The sequence below is a fragment of the Mycothermus thermophilus genome, assembly GCF_041956435.1.
Source record: "Mycothermus thermophilus strain CBS 625.91 unplaced genomic scaffold VTJ04scaffold_4, whole genome shotgun sequence".
NCBI classification, from domain to species: Eukaryota; Fungi; Ascomycota; class Sordariomycetes; order Sordariales; family Chaetomiaceae; genus Mycothermus; species Mycothermus thermophilus.
In genome coordinates, this window is record NW_027191430.1 from 2,952,619 (window position 1) to 2,975,688 (window position 23,070).

Below are 23,070 nucleotides of genomic sequence, written 5' to 3' on the forward strand. Positions count from 1 at the left end.
GGTATTCTCTTATATACGCGTCAAGGAGGCGGAATGACGCGACCCTGTTCCCCGCCATTTTGATCCAGCACCGCGAACTCACGTGTGGCTGACAGGGACAAGAACGCCCAAGAAAGCCCCTGAATTTCGGGAGCTGCGGCTGACGATGGAACCAAGGATCGAAGAAACGGTCCAAGCACCAAGGCCAAGCGATTCAACCTTCTTCTGTATGTACGTATGTACAGTCGGTCCCTTGCATTAGTTGAAAGTATGAACTAGCGCAGGCATCTGCGCCTCCATGGCATCAAGCCAGCCTTGCTGCCTGCTGTTTCATTGCAGCTTTCAGCGGAGTCCAGGCTTGTGCAAGACGACGGACGGGATGGTCCGTATTCATCCGGACCACTCTAAGTCTTCCAGAGGGATGTCGACGATGTTGCATGTATGTACAATACGCTCCGTAAAAGCCGTTCACGACAGACCCTTTCCCCAACGGCCCCAATTTCCACTCTCCCAGTTGTCCCTTGGCTTCCCCACAGGTCCGGGCCCGTCCAACCCGGATCTCCGCACGGAACTGGATCCACTACCCCCGCGGCAGCCACCGGTGCCATTTACCCCACACTGCCCGGTCCAACCTCCGGACTCAGCTCCAGCTTCTCAAATACATTTTGCATTGAAGATTAAAACTCAATGGGTTGGACTTCCGAGTCAGCAGTTGGAGACACTCAAAAGCATGTTCATGACGACAAGACTTGATACAATTGACATGAAGCCATACCGTCTACGCGCCTGTTCCACGTCTCAACCCCTAAGTTTCATCAACATACTCCATCTCTCAGTAGCCTAGGCCCAATACGCCGCCACATTCTGCGCGAACGTATTCTCATTATCCGCAAACCATGCCACCCTCTGTCCATCCCTCGTAATCATCTCCCTCGTCCCGATGGTATTCAAATTATACACTACCACGTTCTCTGCCTCCCCCTCCACGCTGACGATCCTCTGCTGGCACGTCTCCCCGGTCTCCCACCTCGAGCAGTTGGTCGAGTAGTTGTCAAAGAAGGAGTACAGGCCCGCACCGTAGACCAGCACGTCGCGCGAGTCGACGACACGCAGGCCCCACGAGGCGGCGCAGTTGCCCTCGACATTGTCGCAGCTGGTCTCGAAGTCCGGGTCGTTGAAGCATGCGTCCGAGGGGAAGGGCACCAGCGCGTTGGGGATGGGCATGAAATAAGGCGTTTCGGTTTGGATCTGGCCCATGAAGATGTTGCGCGTGTTGGCGACTTGGTATTGGTAGAGGACGTGGTGTTCGCTGCTTGTGCCCCAGAGCCAGAAAGGGCCGGTTTCGGATTCGATGTCTGGAGGAAATGTCTGGTCAACATTTTCTGTTGTTCAAGCAGTGAGGGAAAACTGAAACTTGGAGACACTTACACAATCCCCTTCCAGTGAAAATGGTAATCTGCGTGTTCTGTGGATCATCAATATCATGATCCGCCGTCCATAGCCACACATTCTCCATATACAATCCCCTGGCCTTCTCAGTGACATGCATGGCCATGAACGCCACCACACACTGCGGCTTCACTTCCGGACTGCCTGGCTGCTTCAAACACTCTGCAACCTGCTGCTGCGTGCCCTCGAACCCGCCGATGCGGACGTGCGCATCCCACATCCCGCTGGGCTCGTTTGTCGGGCTGGCCAGGTTCCATTCGATCCCGATCGCCCCTGGCTGCCGACCCTGCGTGGAAACGATAAAGTCGACGAGCTCCGCCCGTCCGGGTTGACCGGAGTACCTTCCAACCTGCACCACGGGACGGGGGTTGTTCATGTCGGCGAAAAATGGGCCGGAGGAGAGGATCACGGGGTACGATTCGCCAACGATCCGCGCGCCGGGCGGGATCTGGATGGTCCACGTGACGCGGTATAGGCCGTAATCCAGGAAGAGAACCTTTCCCTGGGTGACGGCGGCGTCGATGGCGCGTTGGAGAGCGTCGGTGTCGTCCGCCTGTGCGTTGCCCACAGCGCCAAAAGCGCGGACGGAAAGGAAATTGTCCTTTGTGAGAGTTTGATATTGCGGCTTCGAGTGAGTGTAGAATCGTCCATCGGGAGCGGTCAGGACCGGTGGACGCGGGGCGGCAGGGATGGAGTCGCCTTCCAGATACGTTGGGCCGCCGGTGGTGGTGTACCCATGACCGATGCCCCAGGCAGAGATCCATTGGCTGGAGCCGCCGGCGCCGGGAAAAAGGATAGAGTTGCCGGCGCCCTGGATGGTAACAGGGCAGGACTCGAAAAGGATGTTCTCCAGGATCAGGCTGTTGGCGGTTGAAGGGAGAGTGTTTGGTCCCCAGCCGGTTTTGATGGCTACATCTGTGTTCCTGAAGGTGCTGTCAATGAGGGTAACGGAGCCGACATTGAGTCTGTTGATCTCGGAGTTGATGTCTGACATGTCGATGCCAATGCCGCAATTGCTGATTTCCAGGCCAGAGTAAGTCCATCCCCAGTTCCAGATTTGGTAGATGGCTGGTTCAAGTCAGCGCTGTAATTCAGTATAGGTAAGCAGTGGTTCAGGAGGCACGAGCTCACCGGTCTTGCAGTTGTTGAAGCGGAGATTACGCATCGTGTACTGTTGGTTACCCAGCTCCGCGCCTCTGTTACCACCGTTGAAAGTGAGATCCGTCATGAACCCGCCACTACCATTCTCGATGAAGAGCCCAACATGGACAACATTAGGGTCGGTTGGCATCTCAAACACAATGTTCTGCAGACTCGTAGCCTGGCCAGTCGGCCAGTGAATCCCGGTCGCTGGCAAGTTTGCAGGAATGGCCCTGGTGTCGATGACAAAATTCCGGATCTGTCGGAAAAAGAGGTTGACTGATGTCCAAGTCTGATGGCCCATGTTAGTGTACGGGTTTCCGTCGATGAGCCCGAAGCCCTGGAAGTTGGACGTGGCTTTGAGAACAGGCCGTTCATTGGGGTCACCAATGAGTTGAGTAAAGTACGCCGGCTTGATGGACGATGAGATCAGGTACACCCCAGGCGGGAAGTAGACAATGGCAGGGGTTTTGGTGGTGGATGCCTGGACACACGGTGAGCAAGCGCCCTCTGAAGCGGATGAGGGAGGCACTTACGCATCCCTCGTTGCACGGATTGCCGGCGAGGATGGCAGCGTTGATGGCCGCCGTGTCGTCGGTGCTGCCATCGCCTGCTTCTGTTAGCCTTTCGTCCTCAAGACTAGGAAAAGGCCGGATTGGGCTGAACATGTTCGCACCTTTGGCGCCATAGTCCTTGACATTGCGAAATACTGGGTAGTTGGGCTCAGCAAAGGGCGCGTACCCTCGGTCTAGAGAGCGTCAGTCACTGTTCTTCGAGGATGCGGAGAGAGACAAAGTGCCTACGGGGGATTTCGTTAAGCCAATAGCCCGTGACTGTTGTCAAGAGACTGGCGGCGGCCAGGACTACCGTTAGGATTCGCATGGTGTCGTCCTCTATGCCCCACTCCGCATCAACTAGGCAAGTATCGAGGGCTCTCAGGGATATGAGACACAATCGAGTCAGGAAGCAAGCGTCGCTGCTTGCTCGGTTTCCCTTCGGAGAGGAGGCCGGGGAAGCACTTCGTACCAACACTTTCTTCACCCTGACACGAGGCCAGCCAGATCATATAAATATTTTCCTCGGCCTTGTCATTCCTTTCCGAACTCCAGACTGGACCTACCGGTAACGAAACATGGCCACGTGCGACTTATTCCCAAATCGTACTCGGGATACGGGGATTGGAGAAGCTCTCATCCAGTCGGAATGTCGATGTGATACTTGGAATTCCTCGGTCGGCATGCATTCCTGACCTTGAAGGAGTGGTGATCCACGACGGCCCTACGTGACTTACTTCTCGACCACCACCTGCCAGAGAAACGTAACCATAACAACACAAAGTACCGCAGGACTTTGCACATAGGGCCGATTGTCTCAGGGTCCTAGAGGGGTCTGTCGGGCGGTACTCCCAAATGATCGCCTTCCCGGAGGGCGGATGACAACTCACCTGGAGCGAAAGCTAGGCATGACATCCACGGAGATCTAGCTTGGGAGTCACGAGCGAAGAGTGGAAGAATTACCTATGTGCAGACCATGGAATGTGTTCACTGTGAGTCACCATATCTTGCGCCCAACCCGTAGCCAGGGGATGAACTTCCCCCTGGTGTCAGTGGCCAAGAAGTGATCATCATCCGCCAGAGCTGACAATATCTCAGGGGGAGAAATACTGTCCAAGTAGTGAACCGCAAGTGATAAAGCGAGCCTGTTCTCCAAAATCGAGTGGCTCGCTGCCAGACAACGAAACGCATTAAGTGTGGATGTTCCCGGTGGGCTTGGTGGTAGAGGTGGATAGTTGAAAGACCACCGGATGTTCCCGGCATAGACCCTTCACCAGACTTGATGAGGAAACTGCTGGAAGCTGCATTCACATGCTCTGACTGTCACTCGAGGTGATGTTGTAAGCAATGACAGAATATGCCTGGATTTGGTAGTCTTCTTGCTCGGAACCCAGAGTCGCCTTGTTCATGGTGACCGGTAAATCTGACGATGAAAGTTCCCCGATGATCACAAGTCCACTTCCGAAGCCCTGACTTTGTCATATGCATATGCGACACCGATATTCTGTAGGGATGTCTCGTGGACTTGTCACTCGGTCGCAGGTGAATGTGTAACGTTACGGGCTCTCAGGAGGACCCCATGCATTCGAGCATGTGGTGGTGGTTTGAGCTGGAGCTCCACATATGGAGACGAACCGGACGTCGGTGAGAGACATGTACATAGGACTCTGCCCATGAGCCTGTCATCACAAGGTCGCTTGGACGCTCTGTTTCCTTCACGGTAAAGTAAAATGGCAAACTCATCGAATGCTGCCAAAGGACCGAGATTCATGCCAAAGTCTAGAACTCCTGTCACAAGGTCGGATAGATCATTTGCTGGGTACAAAGGCATGGTGCAAAGCATCAGGAAGAGGCAATCTTGACAGCCATTTGGTTGATTCTCTTGTTCCAGGGATTGTGAGAGAGGTTGAAGGATGAGGCTCCAAGCTACAATTTTTGGTGGCGGTGTTTGGCTTCGCCCAGGGTCAGGGTCAGGGTTAAGGTCAGGGTACAGTTAGGATCAGCTTCCCCAGATCTCCAAACCCCAGACCCACTTTCGAGTTCGGCCGACGCCCCACTTCAACCACCACACCACCAACCACCACCGATGGAGTACATACATCGACAAGTGAACTCGGAGAATTATAGGAATAAAGTGCATGGGTAAAACGTGTATGTCTAGGGAACCGACTGCTGGAACAGCGAACAGTAAGTATACCTTGGTTGTTTTTCTTTGACATCAATCCCCTGGCCAGGCTTGTTCCTTGTGAAAGTGGGTTCTTGGAGGGAAAGGTAGCCGGGTCCGGGGTCCAGGGTCACCATCACCTCAGTTCCTCGGCTCCGGAGCAATGCACCCCGCTTTCCGGTGTAACCAACAAAACTTGTTGAGGTTGGCAAGCCCCCCTCGGCGAAGAGCCGGGCGGTCTGTGAAAAATAATAGTATGTGAGTGTAGTGTGCTCGATCATTGCTGCACGTCGACCAGCAGACGCAAGCTGGTGGCTCATCAATCTCTCCAGGCTCTCTCCGGCGGGCAGAAAAGCTCTGGCACGAAGGATGACGTCGGTGGAGATGCTTTCCCCTCAAGGATGCGGTACCCAAGCGACGGACAACACACAGTTTGCGACAGAAGGACGAGGTGCCTGAGGGCCATAAAATAGAAAAACAGAGGGCATTGAGTCGAGTATCAAAGCCTGCAGAGAGGTACCTAGAAATAACCTCATCGGGCCATGTCGAAAAGGGTTCAAGATGCGTGGATATGCACTCGAAGAGATGAGGGATGTGAAGTTCCGGAGCCCCAGGCCTGCTTCCCCGCCCCCACATCCAAAGCGATGCGGGGACAGCACCCAAATCCAAGATTTTTGTGATCATGGGATTGTCCCTTGCTTGCGTTTGAATCACCGCAATTGAGGAGAGAAGTTCGAAAATGAAGAATCCTGGGGATCAATCATGGGGATTGTCATGTTGGACATCGAGGATGAACTGGGGTTTCATTTCAAGGCACGAGTAGCAAAGGAAGAGGCAGACTAACATCCACGGTGCTCCAGGTTGGAGCTCCCAGTCCTTTCCCTCAGGTACTTTGTCCAGCAGTGCCCCGCCTCGGGCCGCTTCCCGGGTTTCTGGCCGAGAGGAGAAGATCTTGTCTCCGTCCTTCCCCCCAATTTCTGGCCATTTTCACTCATCCCCAACTCACCATCGCCTCCACTGTTTTGCAGCACATTCCCGTGTATGAATGAAGAGACGAAACCCCAAATCTGCACACCAACCCTGGAAACTTGAGTTCTAGTTCGTGAGTTGGCTGCCGCCTGTACATCCGCCTCGGAGAGAGGCCACCTCCCGGCAACGCACCAATTCCCTGCCGGCATGCTCACGTCCGAAGTTCCCTATTCTTGACTTCAACAACACAACCGCGCCAGTGCCGCTCCAGCTGAACACGCGGGCGCCAAGAACTTCCATACCGCTCTCCACTGTCCGGTTCACTCTCCCGCCTCCGGGACAAGCACATCGGTGGTGGTCCCTTTTGCCGGACCACCCCCCCTTCATCCAACTCAAACCACACCACCCATTTCCCCGCTCGCTCGTGCCTGTCCCGCCCGCTTGGCTGTCTGTGCCCAGCTCACCATCGAGTTGAACCTCTCACATTGGCCCAGCACACATCTTAACCCAGAGCGAGAGAGCGAGACGGAAGGCTGCGCACTTGCTTCGTACGGCTCGCCAACCTCCTGATCGCGGGCTAAACAAACAACAGACCATCTGAGCTAATTCCTGCATTTGCGCCTTTCTGCGGAGTAGAGACTGCTACGAGCGGGACAATCCCGTACCCCTGATTTCCGGACTCCATCACCCACCACCGACACCCCGCAACAGCTTAACCAGAAACCCCCTCTACAGTCGTGTACTGTGCGCCATCCTCTTTCTCCTCTTTGGTCATCCCATCTTCCCCTCGTCCTCCTCCGCTTTCCCCTTCCTCTTCCCCCACTCCCGACGTGGGCGCGCGAGGTGCCGTCTCTCCTCCGCGACACCACCGCCCATCCTCTGCTCCGGATCCCTTACCCCAAGCACCACGTCTGGCCTTGCTTGCGCCATGCTGCCACTCCAGTCAATCGAGACCTCGCCCCCTTCCAATCCGGCCGATGAGAACGCCGGCGAAACACGCCATCAGAAGCCAAAGGTGCTGCCATGCAAGTACTGCAGCAAGCGCTTCAGGTCAGTTGGTGTCCAACCTGTCTCCGGGTCTTGAGCCTCCGGGGATATCGTCATCGCTTGTGTTTGCTATGCCGTATATTGGCTTACATTGCACCCTCATATTAGGCGTGTGGAGCACGTACAAAGGCACGAGAGAACCCATACCAAGGAAAAGCCTTTCGCCTGTGGCTGGCCTCGATGTGGGAAGACGTTTGGACGACGGTGAGCACGCCTTCCCTTCGTTCCTATCCTTTGTCCTCGATCATCCCCTCCTCCCCCATGCATGTGCTCGCGCTGGCCAGTCCTCCGCCTTACCCAAATCACCTGTCGTACCCCCAATCCCCGATACTTCTTGTGGATTGCCCCAATCCCTTCTGCCCAGTTCTTTTCCACTTGTCTTGCATCACGCACTCTCCCGCCCCTCCAACTGGACGTCATAAAACCTTCGCTTCCACCTTGAGATCGTCTCAGCCAGAGACCTCGAACCCCCTTTTCCTATTACAACTCCGTGATGACCATATGCTTATATGGACATCAGGGACCTGCTTGTCCGCCACGAGAAGCTTGTTCATCTCAACGAAGGCAGCGGAAACAAAGATGGCACCAGACCGAGGAAGCAGTCTTCGGGAGGCGCCGCCACGGGCCCGACTGATGGCCATATGGATGCCGAGATGCTCGGGATGTCAGCCCAGCAGCCACCACAGCTACCTCAGCAGCAACTTCAAGCGCAGCAACCCAAGCCACCACCAATGCATCATCAGTACCAACCCGGTGCCATGCAAACTTCGGTAGTGTCCTCATTGCCTCCTGACTCCCGCCTGACAGCGCGCGCGCCTGCCTGTAACCTGGATGTTCTCTCCGACGCCGCGACACACCTCGCGTCCGCTGCCGAGGTCAACGCCATGCAGCCGGCAATGATGCAGGGCCTTGGCCAGCCACCACCTGATATGGGGGTCCCCATTAAGACGTACCACGAGGCCATGCCGTACAGCGACCGGCCTCGAGAGCCCGAGCCAGAGGTTTTGGGAGCGAGCTACGCAGCTCAACCACCACCTCCTTCGTTTGATGACTACAACCTCTTCCTCGACGACTATGCCACGTCATCACACTTCCTTCCTCCGTCTCTCGACACCGAACCGGGCTTCGCCATGTGGTCCCGCCCCCCAGGTGCTGACCCCTCAAGGGGAGCTTCGAAGCCTGCCTCGGCGTTCCCTTCGAGGTTTTCCTCATTGGCGCCTGAGCTGCGCGATCCGTCAGGAGAGGGACCGAAGCACGAAGAGGGACCGCGTGTGCCGAGTTGGAGGATCTCGGCCATGGACCACACTGTCATTCGAAACCGTCTGGACGAGTTCTCGTCGAGCTTGCCCAGCGACTTCGTCTTTCCATCACGACATACCCTAAATCGTTTTCTTGAAGGCTACATCAGCGGGTTTCACGAAAATCTGCCATTCCTTCACCTCCCCACGCTATCACCTACCGATCTGTCGCCCGAGCTGCTGTTGGCAATCCTAGCCGTTGGTGCTCAGTACCGCTTCGAGACGAATCGCGGCCACGCCCTGTGGTATGCGGCCAAAGCGGTAGCCCTGGAGCAGATCCGCCGCAGGAACAGCCATGAGGTACATGGATTGCTCCCGACGCCCGCCGCCTACAGCCCGCATTCGACCCGGCCCTCTCCCAGCGCTGGGTTCCGCCATTCCTTCCCATCCGTCCACCAGGATCGCCCAATGACGCAGGATACGCACCGTGAGCCATAGTAAGGAACCCTAAACGCCGGTTCGAAGGATGATGTGCTAACCCTAGAGCTCCCCAAACACTCCACAATCTCGCCTCGAAACGATCCAGGCGCTTCTCCTACTCTTCGCCGTTGGACTCTGGGGTGCAAAGGCCATCCTCCACGAGGCCTTGTCGCTGCAGAGCCTACTTGCGTTACTGCTCCGTCAAGAGGGGCTGGTGGACGAGACTCATGCGACATGGCAGCAGCAGGTTCAAGACTGGGAGACGTGGGTCAGACTCGAGGCTAGCACACGCACCAAGCTTGTCGCCTATTGTTTCTTCAATCTTTGCAGTCTCGCTTACAATACGCCGCCGTTGCTTCTGACATCCGAGATACAGCTTTCTTTGCCCAGTCCGTCGCGGTTGTGGAAGGCCGAGAACGCATGGCAGTGGCAAGAGGCGAGGCAATCTTACCCAAGCACCGATATCACTTTCCAAGAGGCCTTCGCGCGCCTCATGTCGCGCCCTGCGCAGTCACCACCACTTGCGCTCACCTCATTGGGCAACTATATCCTCATTCACGCCTTGATTCAGCATATCTATCTCCTGAAGCAGACGTCGTTTTCTGGGGTGACTCAGTTCGGCCTACAGAGGGGTCTCAAAGTGGAGGATGTCGAAGATATTAACCAGGCTTTGCGCGCCTGGAGTCTGAACTTTGAACACCACCGGCAGTTGCGCACAAACGAGATGGCAGCCCAGGGTGCGGGTGGTGAGGGAGGCTACACGGAGGGAGCTGTCGCCTTCAACTCTACAGCACTGCTGAGATTGGCGTATATCCGGTTACACACGGACCTGAGCCCGAGTCGGGGTCTCGAAACGCGCGATCCAGGACTGATTGCGCAAGCGTTTGCTGATGCGCCGTTGCTGGTGCGGAGCGCCCGGCTCTGCCGCGCCGTTGTCCAGGCGATTCATGCTCTATCTATGCTGGTCAAGATGGGCGTGAATTATGTCGCAAAGACGAAATCGAATGAATGGAGCATGCAACATTCCCGTAAGTATTGAGTTTTTGCTCGCCCGTACAAATGGAACCCCGGGCTGATATGTGTTATCCGGAAGTTTGTAATCTCGAATGCGCCGTGCTTCTCTCCAAATGGCTGCTCACTCTGGCGGCAATCGGCCCGGCGGAGCCGCCACCTACCGCCGAGGAACGAAACCTCCTGGAGATGGTCCGCCGCATGCTCGACGAGACGGAATTCGCCGTGCCCATCGACCCGTCGTTGGCCGCTGGGTCGTCCTCATCAGGTCACTCCAACAGCAACAGCAATAACAACGGAAGCAACAGCCAAAGTCACCATCAACACCACCACCGCGGATCCCGATCTACAGACCTCACCTCCTCCTCGTCCTCTTCATCGCTGCCGCCCACATCGACAGATAGTACCAAGCTCAGACAGTTGGCCTGTGCGGTGATACGCCTGTGGGCAGAGACGTTTAAGGGAACTCACATATTCGAGATTGTGCGCGTCCTGGCGGCGGGATTGGAAGGGTATGCGGATTTGATTGAGAAGCCGGGGAGGGAGAGGACGCCGGCGTTGAGGGGGATGGGAGTTGTTGGAGGGCAAGGGTTGGGTTGAGAAGGTTGAGAAGATGCGAGGGTTGGGGTATCTAGCCTAGGACTTGAATATGCCGAAACAGCAGGGTGAGGGAGTGAGCAATGATGGGAAACATTACTAGTTACTAGTTCAAAACGCGAGGCGAGGAGAGATGGAGCGCGGACGGACATCGAGCCGGACGTGGAGGCGGAACACGTCGATCCGCGTGCGGCCGTCCGTCTGTCCGGAACATGCGTGGGAAGCGAAGCGGCAGTTACGTATGTGTTATTTGGCATGTGGTATATATACGCTGCCGCGATGCCGCACTACCGAAGATACATAGTACATATTGGAATTAGCCATCTTCCGGGTAGATGGAGCGGCGGAACATGTCCACAGTTGGTAGTACTACGTACCACCGGTGCGGTTAGGCGGATAATGAACTTGACGGCTCGTTCCGGTTCTGCTGGTGAGCAGGGTGTCGTTTATCGATGACGTGGATGGGGGGATGAGAGATGGCGTCAGAGGTGAACGAGATTCGATGTTTATATATAGGCGATTCCAATGAAACCTTTTTAAGAAAACACAATAGAAAGCCGACAGAGAGGAGGGTGGAAAACACAACAACAGTACATAACAACGGCACATGGGTTCCAGGTTTGGTCTCTGTAAAGGACATCTCTCTCGACACAGATATACTTGTCGATGGTAACCAGGTTAAATTTGCCTCCTTCATGTTACCTACCTTAGTCAACTCAATGAATCGGCAGCAAAAATTCATCTAGGGCCGGGTAGAACGAATACGTCGCTCCTAGTGAACCTACGTTCTCCTCTGCTCACTCCAGTAATGACTATCTGACGGTGTATTTCACTCTCCGACTAGTAAATTACCTTTCTCATTCACTCACACGAGTTTCGACAACCCGTTCAAGCACAGCACAGAAACTTCTTCCGCCTGCTACCTTACACACAGCCAGCCAGCCAGCCAAAGGTCCATGGTCCATAGGTGCATACGACGACGACAGGCAGTGACCATTATTACCCAACACACCACCACCGAAACTCATGCCCAACGAACAGCCTCCCCCTCTTTCCTACCGAACAGACCACTGAACCTAACCTGACCCGACCAAGGCAGCGAAGTCGAACCGTAAAATGCAATGCACGCCCCTTTCCCCACTCCCAAGACGACCAGCAACAATATTCACTAAGCAGCAGCCCTGTAATACCCTTCCATTCCCGATGCGCCGTTCCCCTGGTCTGCAGGTGGTGCCGATGCCGCGGGAGGCACGTAGGCCTTATACTGCGGCTGCTGCGGCCGCTGGCCCTCGAGACCCACGCCCAAACCAACGGCCTGCGGAGGCGGGGGCCCACCGCCGCCCAGCCTGCTCGGGAGCGTTTGGCGCGCGTCGTACGGGGATGCCGATGACGGTGCTCCTGCTGCTCCCGCAGGATTATGTTGTTGAGTGTAATACGGGGCGTACGGCCCCTGCTGGCCATACGAGGGTTGTTGAATGTGAGGAGAGAAGTCGGAGCGGGATTGGGTTGGCGGTGACGGGGCGGGGACAGAAGGAGCGCTGGGATTGCTGTTGTTTGTCGTAGGATTTGCCGCGCCATAGGGGTCCTCGCTGTCATCTGCTCTAGCGGCGGGCGGGTAGGCGGAAGAGTAAGGATTGCTGGTTGATGTGGTGGCGATCGGGGAGTCGTACACCGACGTAGACAGCTCCTGCGGGCCATTGTTGTAGCCGTTGCCTGGCGGTTGGGCGACTTGTGGCGACTGATAGCCGGTGAATGGGGCGTTCGCAGGCGGAGGAGACTGAGAGGTTTGCAATGGTGCCGGCTGCTTGCCCGAGGGGATACGCTGCTCTTGGGGACGTGGAGCGTACTGAGGCTGCAGTGGCTGCGCCTGGGGTACTTGCGGAGGCGGTTGGGCTGGTTGAGCAGGGACTTCGGTGCCGGCGAAGTAGACGGGAGCAGGCGTGGCCGTGGGCCGCTGGAAGGTGCTAGGAGGGGACGTGACCGGGTATTGAGTGGGTTCTACAGTCATGTTCCGTCAGTTGGGCTCATGATATGTGTGTTTGTGCAAGCCACGGCCTCGTACCTTGAGGAGGAGCTGGGGTGTAGAAGCGATGTGGCTCCGGCTGAGGAGTAGGTGCACCATAAGTTGGACCACCTGCAGGTGGATACCCCTGGGGAACCGCTTGGGAGACGCCTTGAGGAGAACCTTGAGGAACAGGCGGGCGCATGGCATATTGATGGTAAGTTGGCTGTGGCGGATGCGCCATGGACGATTCGAGAAGAGCTTCGTAATCTCTCCTAGCCTTGATGAACTTTTCGTTGAGCTGAGTGAAGTCATCTGCTGGGCGTTAGCCAACATCGATCCAACAACGGCAACAACCATACGCACCTTTTTTTTGAGAATATTTCTCAATGAGTTTGATCAGCTTCGGCCGGATCGCCAAGGTTTGGTGATACAGCTTCTAGATGGGCGTTAGCTCCCACACATCAAAACGCAACACGCGAAGGAACTCACTGATATCTCCTCGTTGTCCTCTTCGCGGGGCCCAGTGCTGCTGGCGCTTAGAAGCGCCAGGAGCTTCTCAACGTTCTTGATTTCCGCAAATACTTCGGCCTCCATCTGGGCCTCGCGCTGCAGTTCCTCGGGAGTCGGGTCCGTCAACTTCTCGACGTAGTTAAGAGGGAAGATGCCCGTCTTCCCGCGAAGCGATCCGCGCCACCAGTCCTTGTAGACGCTCTCGAGAACGGCAATGACATCGCCCTTCTTGAACTCAAGCTCTCCGGGCTCTGAGGGCACAAAGTCGTACAGGGCCCGAACACGGGACACAGTAGCGGCGGTGGTGCCGGAGGGTACGGGTTGCGGGGCGGATTGCAGCGTGGCCTGCTGGCCAGATGCGGTGCTTGTAGAGGGGGCCGGTGCTGACGATGAGGTTGATGCCGCAGGGGCGGACTGAGAGGCCTTTCTCTTCCGCTCTTCCTCCTGAAGACTCAAGGCAAGGGCCAGCTGTAGCTCTTCTTCCTCCTTTTGGCGGTCGAGGTCCGTAAGCTGGTTCTTTTGCGGGGCGCTCGGAGGTTCAAGGGTAGGGTTAGCCTGCTTGAGGCGGTGATAGGCTTCTTCCATAATCCCGAGGGTCGTGTCGTCTTTGAAATCGTCGGACCATTCCTTCATACGTTCGGCGATTTTAGACTTGACCTGGGCATGGGTGTTTCGGTCGTTGGCCAGCTTGAGGAGGGCCTCCGTAAAGGCTCGGCTCGCGAGTTCGCGATGCATATTCTTGTCGCAGTTTTTCGACAGAGCATTGGCAAGCTGTACGGGCGGCCGTGGTTAGCGATTTGGCATTGGTAGACAAGGCCACAAAATGCTCGTACCTCCAGAGTGTAGAGCTGGACATTGGCGTTACGATGCGCCAAGCGCTTGATCAAGCTGGCGACGCACTCTTTTGGCCCGTTATTCGGATTGGCATTGACTCGGTCACAGATCTCCATGATGGCGCCCCAATCCTCTGAGGTGAGGGTCTCATCGGTGGCCTTGTCTGTCGGAGGGAAAGCCTTGTCAGCGGTGTTTGACAGAATGCGATATTCAGAGGGGGAGCAACATACTGACGGCATCGTCGTAAGGCCCCGCGGGCGTCCGGAACATGGACATGGTGACAGCTCTCAGAGGTTACTCTATCTAAGGATATGCCAAGGCAGACGAGAATGCTGTCGTTCGAAAGGCCGGGCGCTGGGGAGTGGTAGTTGTTCGGTGGTTGACGTCGTTTGGAGGTGATGACGATGTGAGGAAGCCTGCTGATATGCGCTGCCCCGCACTGAGGGATCCAAGGACGAGCTGAGCAGCGCGAGATAGATGGACAGTGAGTGATATGTCCAGCAGACAGTTACCGTCAGGCGTGGACGAGTGATGGCTTCGAAGAGCAAGCCAGGCCGAGGCTAGGTGGATTGCGGTTATCTTTGCAAGAAAGCAGACAAGAGGATGAGTTCGGTCGGCTGAGGCTACGCATGTGGATGATGGAGGATTGGAAGGTCAGCGACACAGCCCGGCGGCGGGTGGAACGGATGGGACGGACCTCGACCAGGGCCATGCTGGAAGAAAGTGGATCTTCAGGTGGGCAGTGCCGCGTGGTTGGACGGGCCAGCGCTACGGTTCTTCCAGCCTTTCCCGCCTTGGCGGCACAGAAAGCACAAGCAGCGTCATTGCAGATGGCGCAGGCAGCCTCTTGTCCCCTTTCTCTTCGGGTTCCTTCTAACTCAACCCCACACCCTCCTGCTGTTCAAGTGTTGTTAAGCGCAGCTCCTGCTACAAGCTGCTTCTCTGCACCTCATCAATGTTGCGTAGGACTTACGCAACCCCCAGCAAGACTGCCATCACGTAGGAGACGGAACACCTTTTCTGGCCTATATGACGTAATACAGGTTTCCCTCCCCGCAGCATTTTTAGCCTGGAAGGTCAGCTCACCCATACACGGTAGGTAGCCACAAGGTTTGGTACGGCCCAGATAGCACGCCAGCGCCCTGTGTACTTGTAGAAACTCTATGACAAGTCTAACCAGAAAAACATGCAGCAAATGACTCGCCCGCCCTTTGGTTCTCGAGTTTTGTACAAAGGCATCATGACGCCTCGACCACCTTCTTAACATCAACCGTTACGCCCATCCCCTGGCCTCCCGCATGCTGCGGAAAAAGTCCATGACACCCGTGTACACCACCAGCAGAATACCACCACCTGGGCCCAGACGGAGCACCTTCGGCAGGAAGCCCTTGTACAGAGCCCCCAAGCCCTCCTCCTTGGCGATGGTCACCACACCAGGCCAAGCCCAGTTGTACTTGGGTGTCTGTCCGGGGACTCGGACCGTGTTCTGGATCCGGCTTTTGACGACGTCGAGGGGCTGAAGCAAAGGAATGCGTCAGTCATTAGGTCCATCCAACAGGCCACCCTGAGACAGACAACATACCGTGTTGAGGATCGTGCCGACCGTGCCGCCAATGGTTCCCGCAATAATATCATTCAGGGTCTGTCCCTTCTTCGTCTCCGCCTTGGGAATCAAGGCCCGGACCTGGTGGATGCAGCCAAAGTAGCCCGCGTTCCAGAGAATGTGGCGCCACATGGTCGATTCGAGACCGTTGTACAGGGCGAGGATGCCCTCGTTGCGCACCGTTTTGAACACCACGTCCATCATTCCGCTGTACTTGCCGGCCGACGCCTTGTCCTGCAGCCGGATCTTGACGAGCTCGAACGGCACCACCACGAAGGATTCGGTCGCGCCCGCCGAAGCGCCTGTCAACACCGACAGCGACTGCGTCATTGTCTGCTGCCCGAACAGCTCGCGGTAGAACTTGCCCCACTTGTCGTTGGCCGCGAACTTGGTCGCGCGCTTGGGCGCCTCCATCAGGATGGGAGCCGTGATGCCGCGGTACAGTCGTGAGGGGCTGTCCAAGGGTCAATCGCTGCCATGTTCTCGGACATCCCCCTCCTTCAATGGACACATACCCCTCGTTGCGGACGATCTTCTGGAAGCAGTCAAGCATGCCCGTGTAGGCGTCGGCGCCGGCGCCCTTGCCGGTCTGGAGTTGTCTATTCCGAGGTCAGTCGGGACGGTGGGGTAGGGATTCGGGCGAAACGAACATCCTGAAAATTGTCAACAATTCAATCTTTCAAGGCCACGGGGGGTAGGTTGTTTATCTGGATGGTGAGGCAAAGTTGAGCCCGACATACCTCGTCTTGATCACATCCAGAGGGTACCTGTGCAGCTAAGGTTAGTTGAATGACCATAAAATCATACTGCCACTGGGGAAACGTACATGACCAGAATCTATGCAAGCTGGGTGTCAGTCAGCCAATTCGATAAGGGGTCGGCTCGGTGAGAACATGCCTCAGAGACACCGGCGATGGCGCCTGGTTGCGGTCAAAGTCAGCATTGAGCCACAACACCCCCCTCTACCGCAAATTGTCCACAACAACGTGGACTCACCGGCCATGAAGGTGTACCCAAAGGGCAGTGGTGCCTTTTCCTTGCTCATTTTGGCCGTCTTGACGCGATCTGGTGCGATTGATGTGCCGAGTTCAACCTGTCAGCCTGGAGGGACGCCGAGGATTCAAGGCGTGGGAGGTGTTGGAAAAAAATGGTGGAAGAAATGGCACGGCAGCAGCCGAATTGGCGCTTGTTCCTTTTTCCGGGGGGAGGACAGCGCGGGCACACGACACACTTGCGCTGGACCTGCCACCTCGACACCCCCACATGCGACATTTGACTGCCCCAAAGGTTAAACGCGGAGTTGAGGGGCGGCGGCATCGGAGGTCTCAGCCCGACCCCATGACTGATTTTCCCCGATTGGGGCAGCTGCTGACCCTAACCCTGACAACTTCACGTGCCCTCCATGACCTTTCCTCCGATGACCTCCAGGTTGCGCACTTGACCTGCAGCAGCCCGATCGCTTGCGCTTGCGGGAGCGTGGGGCAAGGGTCAAATTCCAGACGCAGCACCCGATTGGCCGGGCCTGTTCATGCTCTTGGCAGCAGGGGTCCACCTCACTCAGCACTGTGGCTCCGTGGGACTTCCACGCGGGGCATCGCGATGTCAGCATCGCACAAATCAGCTCTCCAGTTCTGGGAAACATGGCTTCATTATCATCGCCGGTCCTGATCAAGTCGCTCGTTTCAGCAGGACAATAATCCCGAGTCGAATCCCGTCACCCTGAATCCATTGTTGCGATAGGTCATTGGTACCTCCGAGAAGCGCAGCCAACGCGACAGCAGCTCAACAGCGACCTTGACACAGTGACATCTCGATCGCACATCCTTGGCTTTGGACACGCAAGTCGCGGCCAGCTCGACCTCGCCACGCACACGGAAAAATCATCACTTATCGGCCACCACGCCGACCACACGTGGGGACGTGTTTCTGAGCTTCCGGAACCGCACCTTTAAACACGCCGTGTTCCTTCGAGGCCACAGCGAGGTGCACTCAGAAGCTCCAGAAACCCATCCGCACGATCCGCTTGGCACATGACGCATCTGCTGTGGAAGTACTACGTCGAGGACGATGTCGACCGGTTTCGCGCCCTGCTCGCCCCCGGCGCCGCCATCCCAGCCAGAGGTTCCGCCTTAGCCTCGGCCGCCGCCGCCAGCTCGAGTCCCGGACATGGAACCTCACCTCGCGTAGCCACAAAGTCGCGCAAGTCCCAGGCAGGAACCCTCGGCAAACAAGAGATTAATAGCCGTGATCATGCCGGACTCACCATCCTCCTGCGCGCTGCGTCGTCCACCTCCGAGAATGCTGTTGCGTTTGTGGAGGCCCTGTTGGAGCATCCCGCCATCGACATCTACGTTCAGGACCCCGAGAGCGGTTGGAACGCCCTCCACCGCGCGCTGTATGCCGGCAATATTTCCATTGCCCGTCTACTATTGGACAAGGAGCGCAGGGATTTGACAACCCATGGGGCCTCGCTGAATCGCGTCGGCCAACTCATCAAGACCAAGGACCACGAAGGCAATAGCCCCTTTGACCTGTACCACTCGACGATCGGCGAGCGGAGTTTGAGGGAGCTGGAGGAGCGTGATCGCAATGATGATGAGTCTGATAGCGATGATGCCGACGCGTCATCAGACAAAGGGCTGTGAGTATGCTTGTCCGCTGTTCCTGCAACGGATCGCCTGACCTGGGCCAGCAGCAACACCAGCGAGAACCCAGGTTGGTTAGCCGGAGAAGATCTCTACGCGTTTGGAAGCAACAAGAACTTGTCTCTGGGGTTTGCCGACCAAGATGACCGCCAGTTTCCGGAGCGCGTCCACATCCAGCGACCCGATCACCTGCTGCATCGCTTTCACCAGTCCTATCTTGAGCGCGTCGGCGAGGACGTCCCAGCGACCCAGGACTTGGCTAAGATCCCAACTCTAGTGCGCAACAAGCCCTTGCTCATTCGGGATGTGGTGTTGTCCAAGCTGCACAGCGCTGTGCTCACGGCCGACCCAGTCTCGAATCTCTATGTCTGCGGCGTGGGCCGCGGAGGACGACTGGGCCTGGGAGATGAAAACACTCGCTTCACCTACACTCCCGTGCAAGGGCCGCTTGCCGATAAACGCATCGTCCAGGTTGCCTTGGGCCAGAACCATACGATGGCTGTTGATTCCAATGGCTGCTTGTGGACCTGGGGCAGCAATGCTCAGTCCCAGCTTGGCTACACCTTGCCCCCACCTCCCACGAAGGACCAGGACCCTATCAGCACCGTACCTCGTCAGGTTTTTGGTCCCCTAAAGAAGGAAATCATCATTGGAGTAGCTGCTTCGGCCATCCATTCAGTCGCTCATACGGCCACATCGCTGTACTGCTGGGGCAAGAACGTTGGCCAGTTGGCTCTCATGGACGCCGACTCACGCTCCCTTGAGTTCCAGCAGACCCCTCGTAAGGTTGCCGCCTCGCTCTTCTCGTCGCCCATCGTCATGGCCACTGCCATTGACAAGGCGACCACGGTGCTCCTCCAGAACCACACCGTTTGTGTCTTCACGGCTTACGGATACCACATCGTCAAGTTTCCTTTCGCGACGATGGACTTGGTTGGCAACATCAAGCCGTCCGCTCGCCACGACCCGACCTGGAATCAAATCAGCTACATCACTTCAGGCGGAGAGACCATCGCAGCCTTAACAAAACGCGGCGACCTGTTTACAATGAGCTTGGACCACAAGACTGAGACCAACCCCCCGACCGCCTCCACCACCAACCCGTCCAAAATCAAAGGAGCCGTCACGCAGCCCCAGTGCATCTGGCATGCTCGCAAGGACGGTGTCCGCTCCGTCGGCGTGGCAGAGAACGGTTCCGTCATCATCAGCACCCACTCTGGTGCCGTTTGGCGGAGAATCAAGCGCTCCAAGGCCAAGGATGCATCTTCGGGCCCTTCCGAGTCCAAACGCAAGGACTACAAGTTCCAGCGCGTGCCTGGCATCAGCAGGATCGCTGCTGTGCGCGCATCCGCGTACGGCACGTTTGCAGCGATTCGCAAGGATCCGGATATCATGAAGGAGCAGCTGGAGGTGCAACCGCAGTCTCTCTGGAGTGACGTAGCACCGCTAAATTGTTTGCGCGGATTCACTGCCTCAGAACCGCGGTACGAAGAAGACGAGGTTTGGACGTTCTGGCGCGATGAGAAGTTTGGGGCTCGCCTCAACAGCATTGCTTACGAGGTGCTCAAGTCTTCGGACGTCGAGGAAGACTTGGCAAAGCATCTCGGTTCATGGGCGCTTCGGCACGAGCCCTTGGATGTTTCCGTCTGCACATCGTCCTCCCTTAACGTCAAAATCCCCGTGCACAGCTGGCTGCTCTCGGCGCGCAGCCCCATCCTGCGCGGAGCCCTGGCAAAGTTCCGGAAGACGGGATCGTATGAACACGAGGCTTTTCGGATCACTTCTGACAGAGACGACCGCCGAGCCCTGGTCTGCTTCCCGGGGCTGGATCTCGTCTCGGTCCTCAATCTCGTGTTGTTCCTATATGAAGACGCGGTCATTCCCGTTTGGAACTTCACCGGCCATGCCAAACCACTAGCCCATCGGTACCGACATATCCGACAGGAGGTCATGCGGCTGGCTACGCGACTGAGCATGTCGTGCCTCGAAGCTGCGGCGCGTCTGATGGTCGATCCCAAGAAGTCCATGGACGCCGATTTCCAGGCTGCCATCAAGGATAAGCGCTTCTTCGTGGACGGCGACGCGCTGCTGGTGCTTGAGGGCGGAACTGAGGTTCCAGTACACACCGCCTTGCTCTGCCAAAGGTGTCCATGGTTTCAGGGTCTGTTCTTTGGACGGTCCCGGGGCATGTGGCTCGCTAGTCGACGGGCAGCGGCAGCGGACACCGACAAGCTCAAGATCGATCTGGATCATGCTAGTCCTAACGCGTTCGGCTACGTCCTTCAGTACCTCTACGGCGACTGCGGTACTGAGATGTTTGACTCAGCCGTGTGCGAGTCGCTGGAAGACTTCATGGATCTGGTCATGGAGGTTATGTCCATTGCGGACTACCTGATGCTGGATCGGCTCTCGCAGATCTGCCAGCGAGTGATGGGGAGGTTTGCGAACATTCGCAACATCGCTCATCTGCTGAACGCAATCAGTCCATGCGCCGTCAGGGAGTTCAAGGATGTCGGACTGGAATATGTGTGTTTGCAGCTCGAAACCATGCTAGAGAACCACCTGCTCGATGAGCTAGATGGGCATCTCCTGCGGGAATTAGATGAGGTAGTGAGAGATAATCAAGCCGCGCAAAGCCCGTTTGTGCGGAGCGGAAGGGCGGAAGAAGAGCTGCATGAGCGGTACCCGTGGTTGGCTGAGGTGATCGACGAGGAGAGGCATATCCGCATCAAGGAGATGGCGTTCAAGGCTCAGCGAGAAGAGGAGAAGAAATTGGCGTCGTCGGCTTCTGCGAGGACGAAATACGGAAGTGTGGACGATGCCAACAGTCCTCTCACGCCTAATACTCCGGATAAGGCCCGGAAGGCGTCAAGAACGGTGCTGCGGATTGAGGCACCGCCCAGCCCAGTTCTCCGGTCCAAGGCGTCGCAGAATGAACTCATCTTCAACATGGACGAGGAGGTTGTCTCACCCGGCGCCAGCCCGACGTTGGCGCGGAGTCGGAAGCCAGAGACCACCGGAGCCGAGCCTGACCATGCAGGTCCATCGTCGCTGGGCAGCTCGTGGAAGAGCACAGGAAAACGCGTCCGCATCAATCTCTGGGCTACCTCGCCTTCTGCCAGCCTCGAGAACACATCAGCGCATACTCCGACTAAACCTCCAGTTACGGCAACCAGCCCCGAGGCTTCTACACCGGCAAAGCCGTCCTCGGGTCCGGTATGGGGCACCGCAGCCCTCCAAACAGCTAAGCTCGACCTGCGCGACATCATCCAGTCCGAGGCCGCGAACAACCGCACCTCGGCCCTCACCGCTGGACTGGCTGCCGCTGCCCAACAGCCTGGACCCTCCGCTCCAAAGCAGCAGAAGCTGTCGCAGAAGGAGAAGAAGAGGCAGCAACAAGCGGCAGCGATGGCTGCATTGGCGGCCAAGGAGCAGGCCGCTGCGGCGCCGAAGAAGGCCTGGGAAGAGGGGCAGGGCGTGTCAAATCCGTGGAAGACGGTTTCGAAATCTAAAGCTGCCAGCGGTGGTAATGGTAGTGCAAACGATGGTCTCCTCGCTCCTCCTGCCCCTGCCGCTGGGTCTGGCCCGTCACCGTCAACCACATCCGCTACCATCCCCATCCATCGCCGCACCGCGTCCCCCGATACCCGCTTCTCCGGTCAACCGCGCACCACCCCCGCTCCAGCTACCACGGCAAACAAACCGCAACCCCCCAAGCCAGCAGCAGGAACGACATCCTCCTCTTCCTCCTCTTCCACGCCCCTTGTTCCACATTCGAGGGTGTACATCCCCCCTCCTCCGCGCCTCGACCCCACCGCCGGGCTCGTGCGGATGGAGGATATCATGGGCCAGGAAACGCGCGCGAAGCAGGCGGTGGCGGAGGCGCAGGCCGCCGCGAGGAAGCGGTCGCTGCAGGAGATCCAGGAGGAGCAGGCGTTCCAGGAGTGGTGGGACGCGGAAAGCCGGAGAATTCAGGAGGAGGAGGAGAGGAGGTTGGAGAGGGAGCGGGCGAGGGAGAGGGAAAAGGAGAGAGCAGCCAAGGCGCGTGGAGGAGGGAGGGGGAGGGGGAGGGGGAAAGGTGGACGGGGAGGAGCTGGTGGTGGTGTTAATGAGAACTCGGCCGATGGGGAAGGGACAGCTGCTGGGAGTGCTGGCAATGGGGCTGGGAATGGCAGTGCGGGTGGTGGAAATGGGGGTGGGAAGCGTGGCCAAGCTCCCGGTGGTGGTGGTGGAGGCGCTGGAGGTTCCAACAGCCGCAGGGGCGGACGGGGTGGAGGAGGCAGTGGCCGCGGCGGCGCTGGTGGAAATGCCTCTGGCAGTAATCATGCGACAGCCGCTGCTGCGACTGACTTTGTTTCTTCTGCTCGGAATATTGCTCCCCAAGGCACTCAAGACGGAAGTGGCAGCAGAGGAGGAAGAGGAGGTGCCAAGGGGGGTTCCGGAAGAGGAGGTCAAAATGCTCGCGGCAGACGAGGAGGGGGAGGGCAGAATGTTTCGACGCAAGCAATGGCATCGGCGGCAGCGGCAACTGGAGTTTGAGTTTCGGCATTAGCCGCTCGGGTCCGGGATGAGCCTGAGGATGAGGGGAAAGCTGAAGGTCAATGATGATGAGGATGACGGCGGTCAACAGTGTATTTGTTTATTTGTACTTGATTATGTGTATGATGATGCATTGTATATGCTTTGCTTCGGCTTTTACTCTGAGATATTGTAAGTGTTTGTATATAAACTCCTTTCACCCTATTCTGGTTTGCCTTTCTGGTCCTTTCATGGCGTAAGATATCTAGAGGGCTTTCTGGAGTTGGATATCCCGTCATGATGCTTGCGTAATACCCGGTCACAAAC

The 23,070-nt window shown here is 57.1% G+C and overlaps 7 protein-coding genes across 7 annotated transcripts; 3 read left to right on the forward strand and 4 right to left on the reverse strand.

Annotated features, from left to right (window-relative positions):
* Positions 1-819: 819 nt before the first annotated feature.
* On the reverse strand, positions 820-3,450 carry VTJ04DRAFT_6799 (uncharacterized protein; the record flags this gene model as incomplete). Its single annotated transcript, XM_069365057.1, has 6 exons — positions 820-1,334; positions 1,408-2,496; positions 2,560-3,052; positions 3,105-3,178; positions 3,245-3,316; positions 3,372-3,450. 6 exons carry the CDS (start codon positions 3,448-3,450, stop codon positions 820-822), a joined length of 2,322 nt encoding a protein of 773 aa, XP_069218823.1.
* Positions 3,451-7,183: 3,733 nt separating this feature from the next.
* Positions 7,184-10,631, forward strand: VTJ04DRAFT_6800 (uncharacterized protein; the record flags this gene model as incomplete). Its single annotated transcript, XM_069365060.1, has 5 exons — positions 7,184-7,305; positions 7,411-7,506; positions 7,823-9,037; positions 9,087-10,048; positions 10,114-10,631. 5 exons carry the CDS (start codon positions 7,184-7,186, stop codon positions 10,629-10,631), a joined length of 2,913 nt encoding a protein of 970 aa, XP_069218824.1.
* Positions 10,632-11,796: 1,165 nt separating this feature from the next.
* VTJ04DRAFT_6801 (uncharacterized protein) lies at positions 11,797-14,253 on the reverse strand (the record flags this gene model as incomplete). The annotated part of the gene is made up of 6 exons (XM_069365061.1): positions 11,797-12,626; positions 12,691-12,945; positions 12,997-13,069; positions 13,123-13,914; positions 13,977-14,140; positions 14,208-14,253. 6 exons carry the CDS (start codon positions 14,251-14,253, stop codon positions 11,797-11,799), a joined length of 2,160 nt encoding a protein of 719 aa, XP_069218825.1.
* A 27-nt stretch (positions 14,254-14,280) lies between these two features.
* VTJ04DRAFT_6802 (uncharacterized protein) lies at positions 14,281-14,689 on the reverse strand (the record flags this gene model as incomplete). The annotated part of the gene is made up of 2 exons (XM_069365062.1): positions 14,281-14,537; positions 14,605-14,689. The coding sequence occupies 2 exons, from the start codon at positions 14,687-14,689 to the stop codon at positions 14,281-14,283; spliced, it is 342 nt and encodes a 113-aa protein (XP_069218826.1).
* A 561-nt stretch (positions 14,690-15,250) lies between these two features.
* Positions 15,251-16,897, reverse strand: VTJ04DRAFT_6803 (uncharacterized protein; the record flags this gene model as incomplete). Its single annotated transcript, XM_069365063.1, has 8 exons — positions 15,251-15,493; positions 15,560-16,034; positions 16,096-16,179; positions 16,321-16,347; positions 16,407-16,417; positions 16,478-16,500; positions 16,577-16,673; positions 16,805-16,897. 8 exons carry the CDS (start codon positions 16,895-16,897, stop codon positions 15,251-15,253), a joined length of 1,053 nt encoding a protein of 350 aa, XP_069218827.1.
* A 323-nt stretch (positions 16,898-17,220) lies between these two features.
* Positions 17,221-17,532, forward strand: VTJ04DRAFT_6804 (uncharacterized protein; the record flags this gene model as incomplete). The annotated part of the gene is made up of 2 exons (XM_069365064.1): positions 17,221-17,259; positions 17,347-17,532. 2 exons carry the CDS (start codon positions 17,221-17,223, stop codon positions 17,530-17,532), a joined length of 225 nt encoding a protein of 74 aa, XP_069218828.1.
* A 78-nt stretch (positions 17,533-17,610) lies between these two features.
* VTJ04DRAFT_6805 (uncharacterized protein) lies at positions 17,611-22,764 on the forward strand (the record flags this gene model as incomplete). Its single annotated transcript, XM_069365065.1, has 2 exons — positions 17,611-18,221; positions 18,276-22,764. The coding sequence occupies 2 exons, from the start codon at positions 17,611-17,613 to the stop codon at positions 22,762-22,764; spliced, it is 5,100 nt and encodes a 1,699-aa protein (XP_069218829.1).
* Between the last annotated feature and the right edge of the window lie 306 nt (positions 22,765-23,070).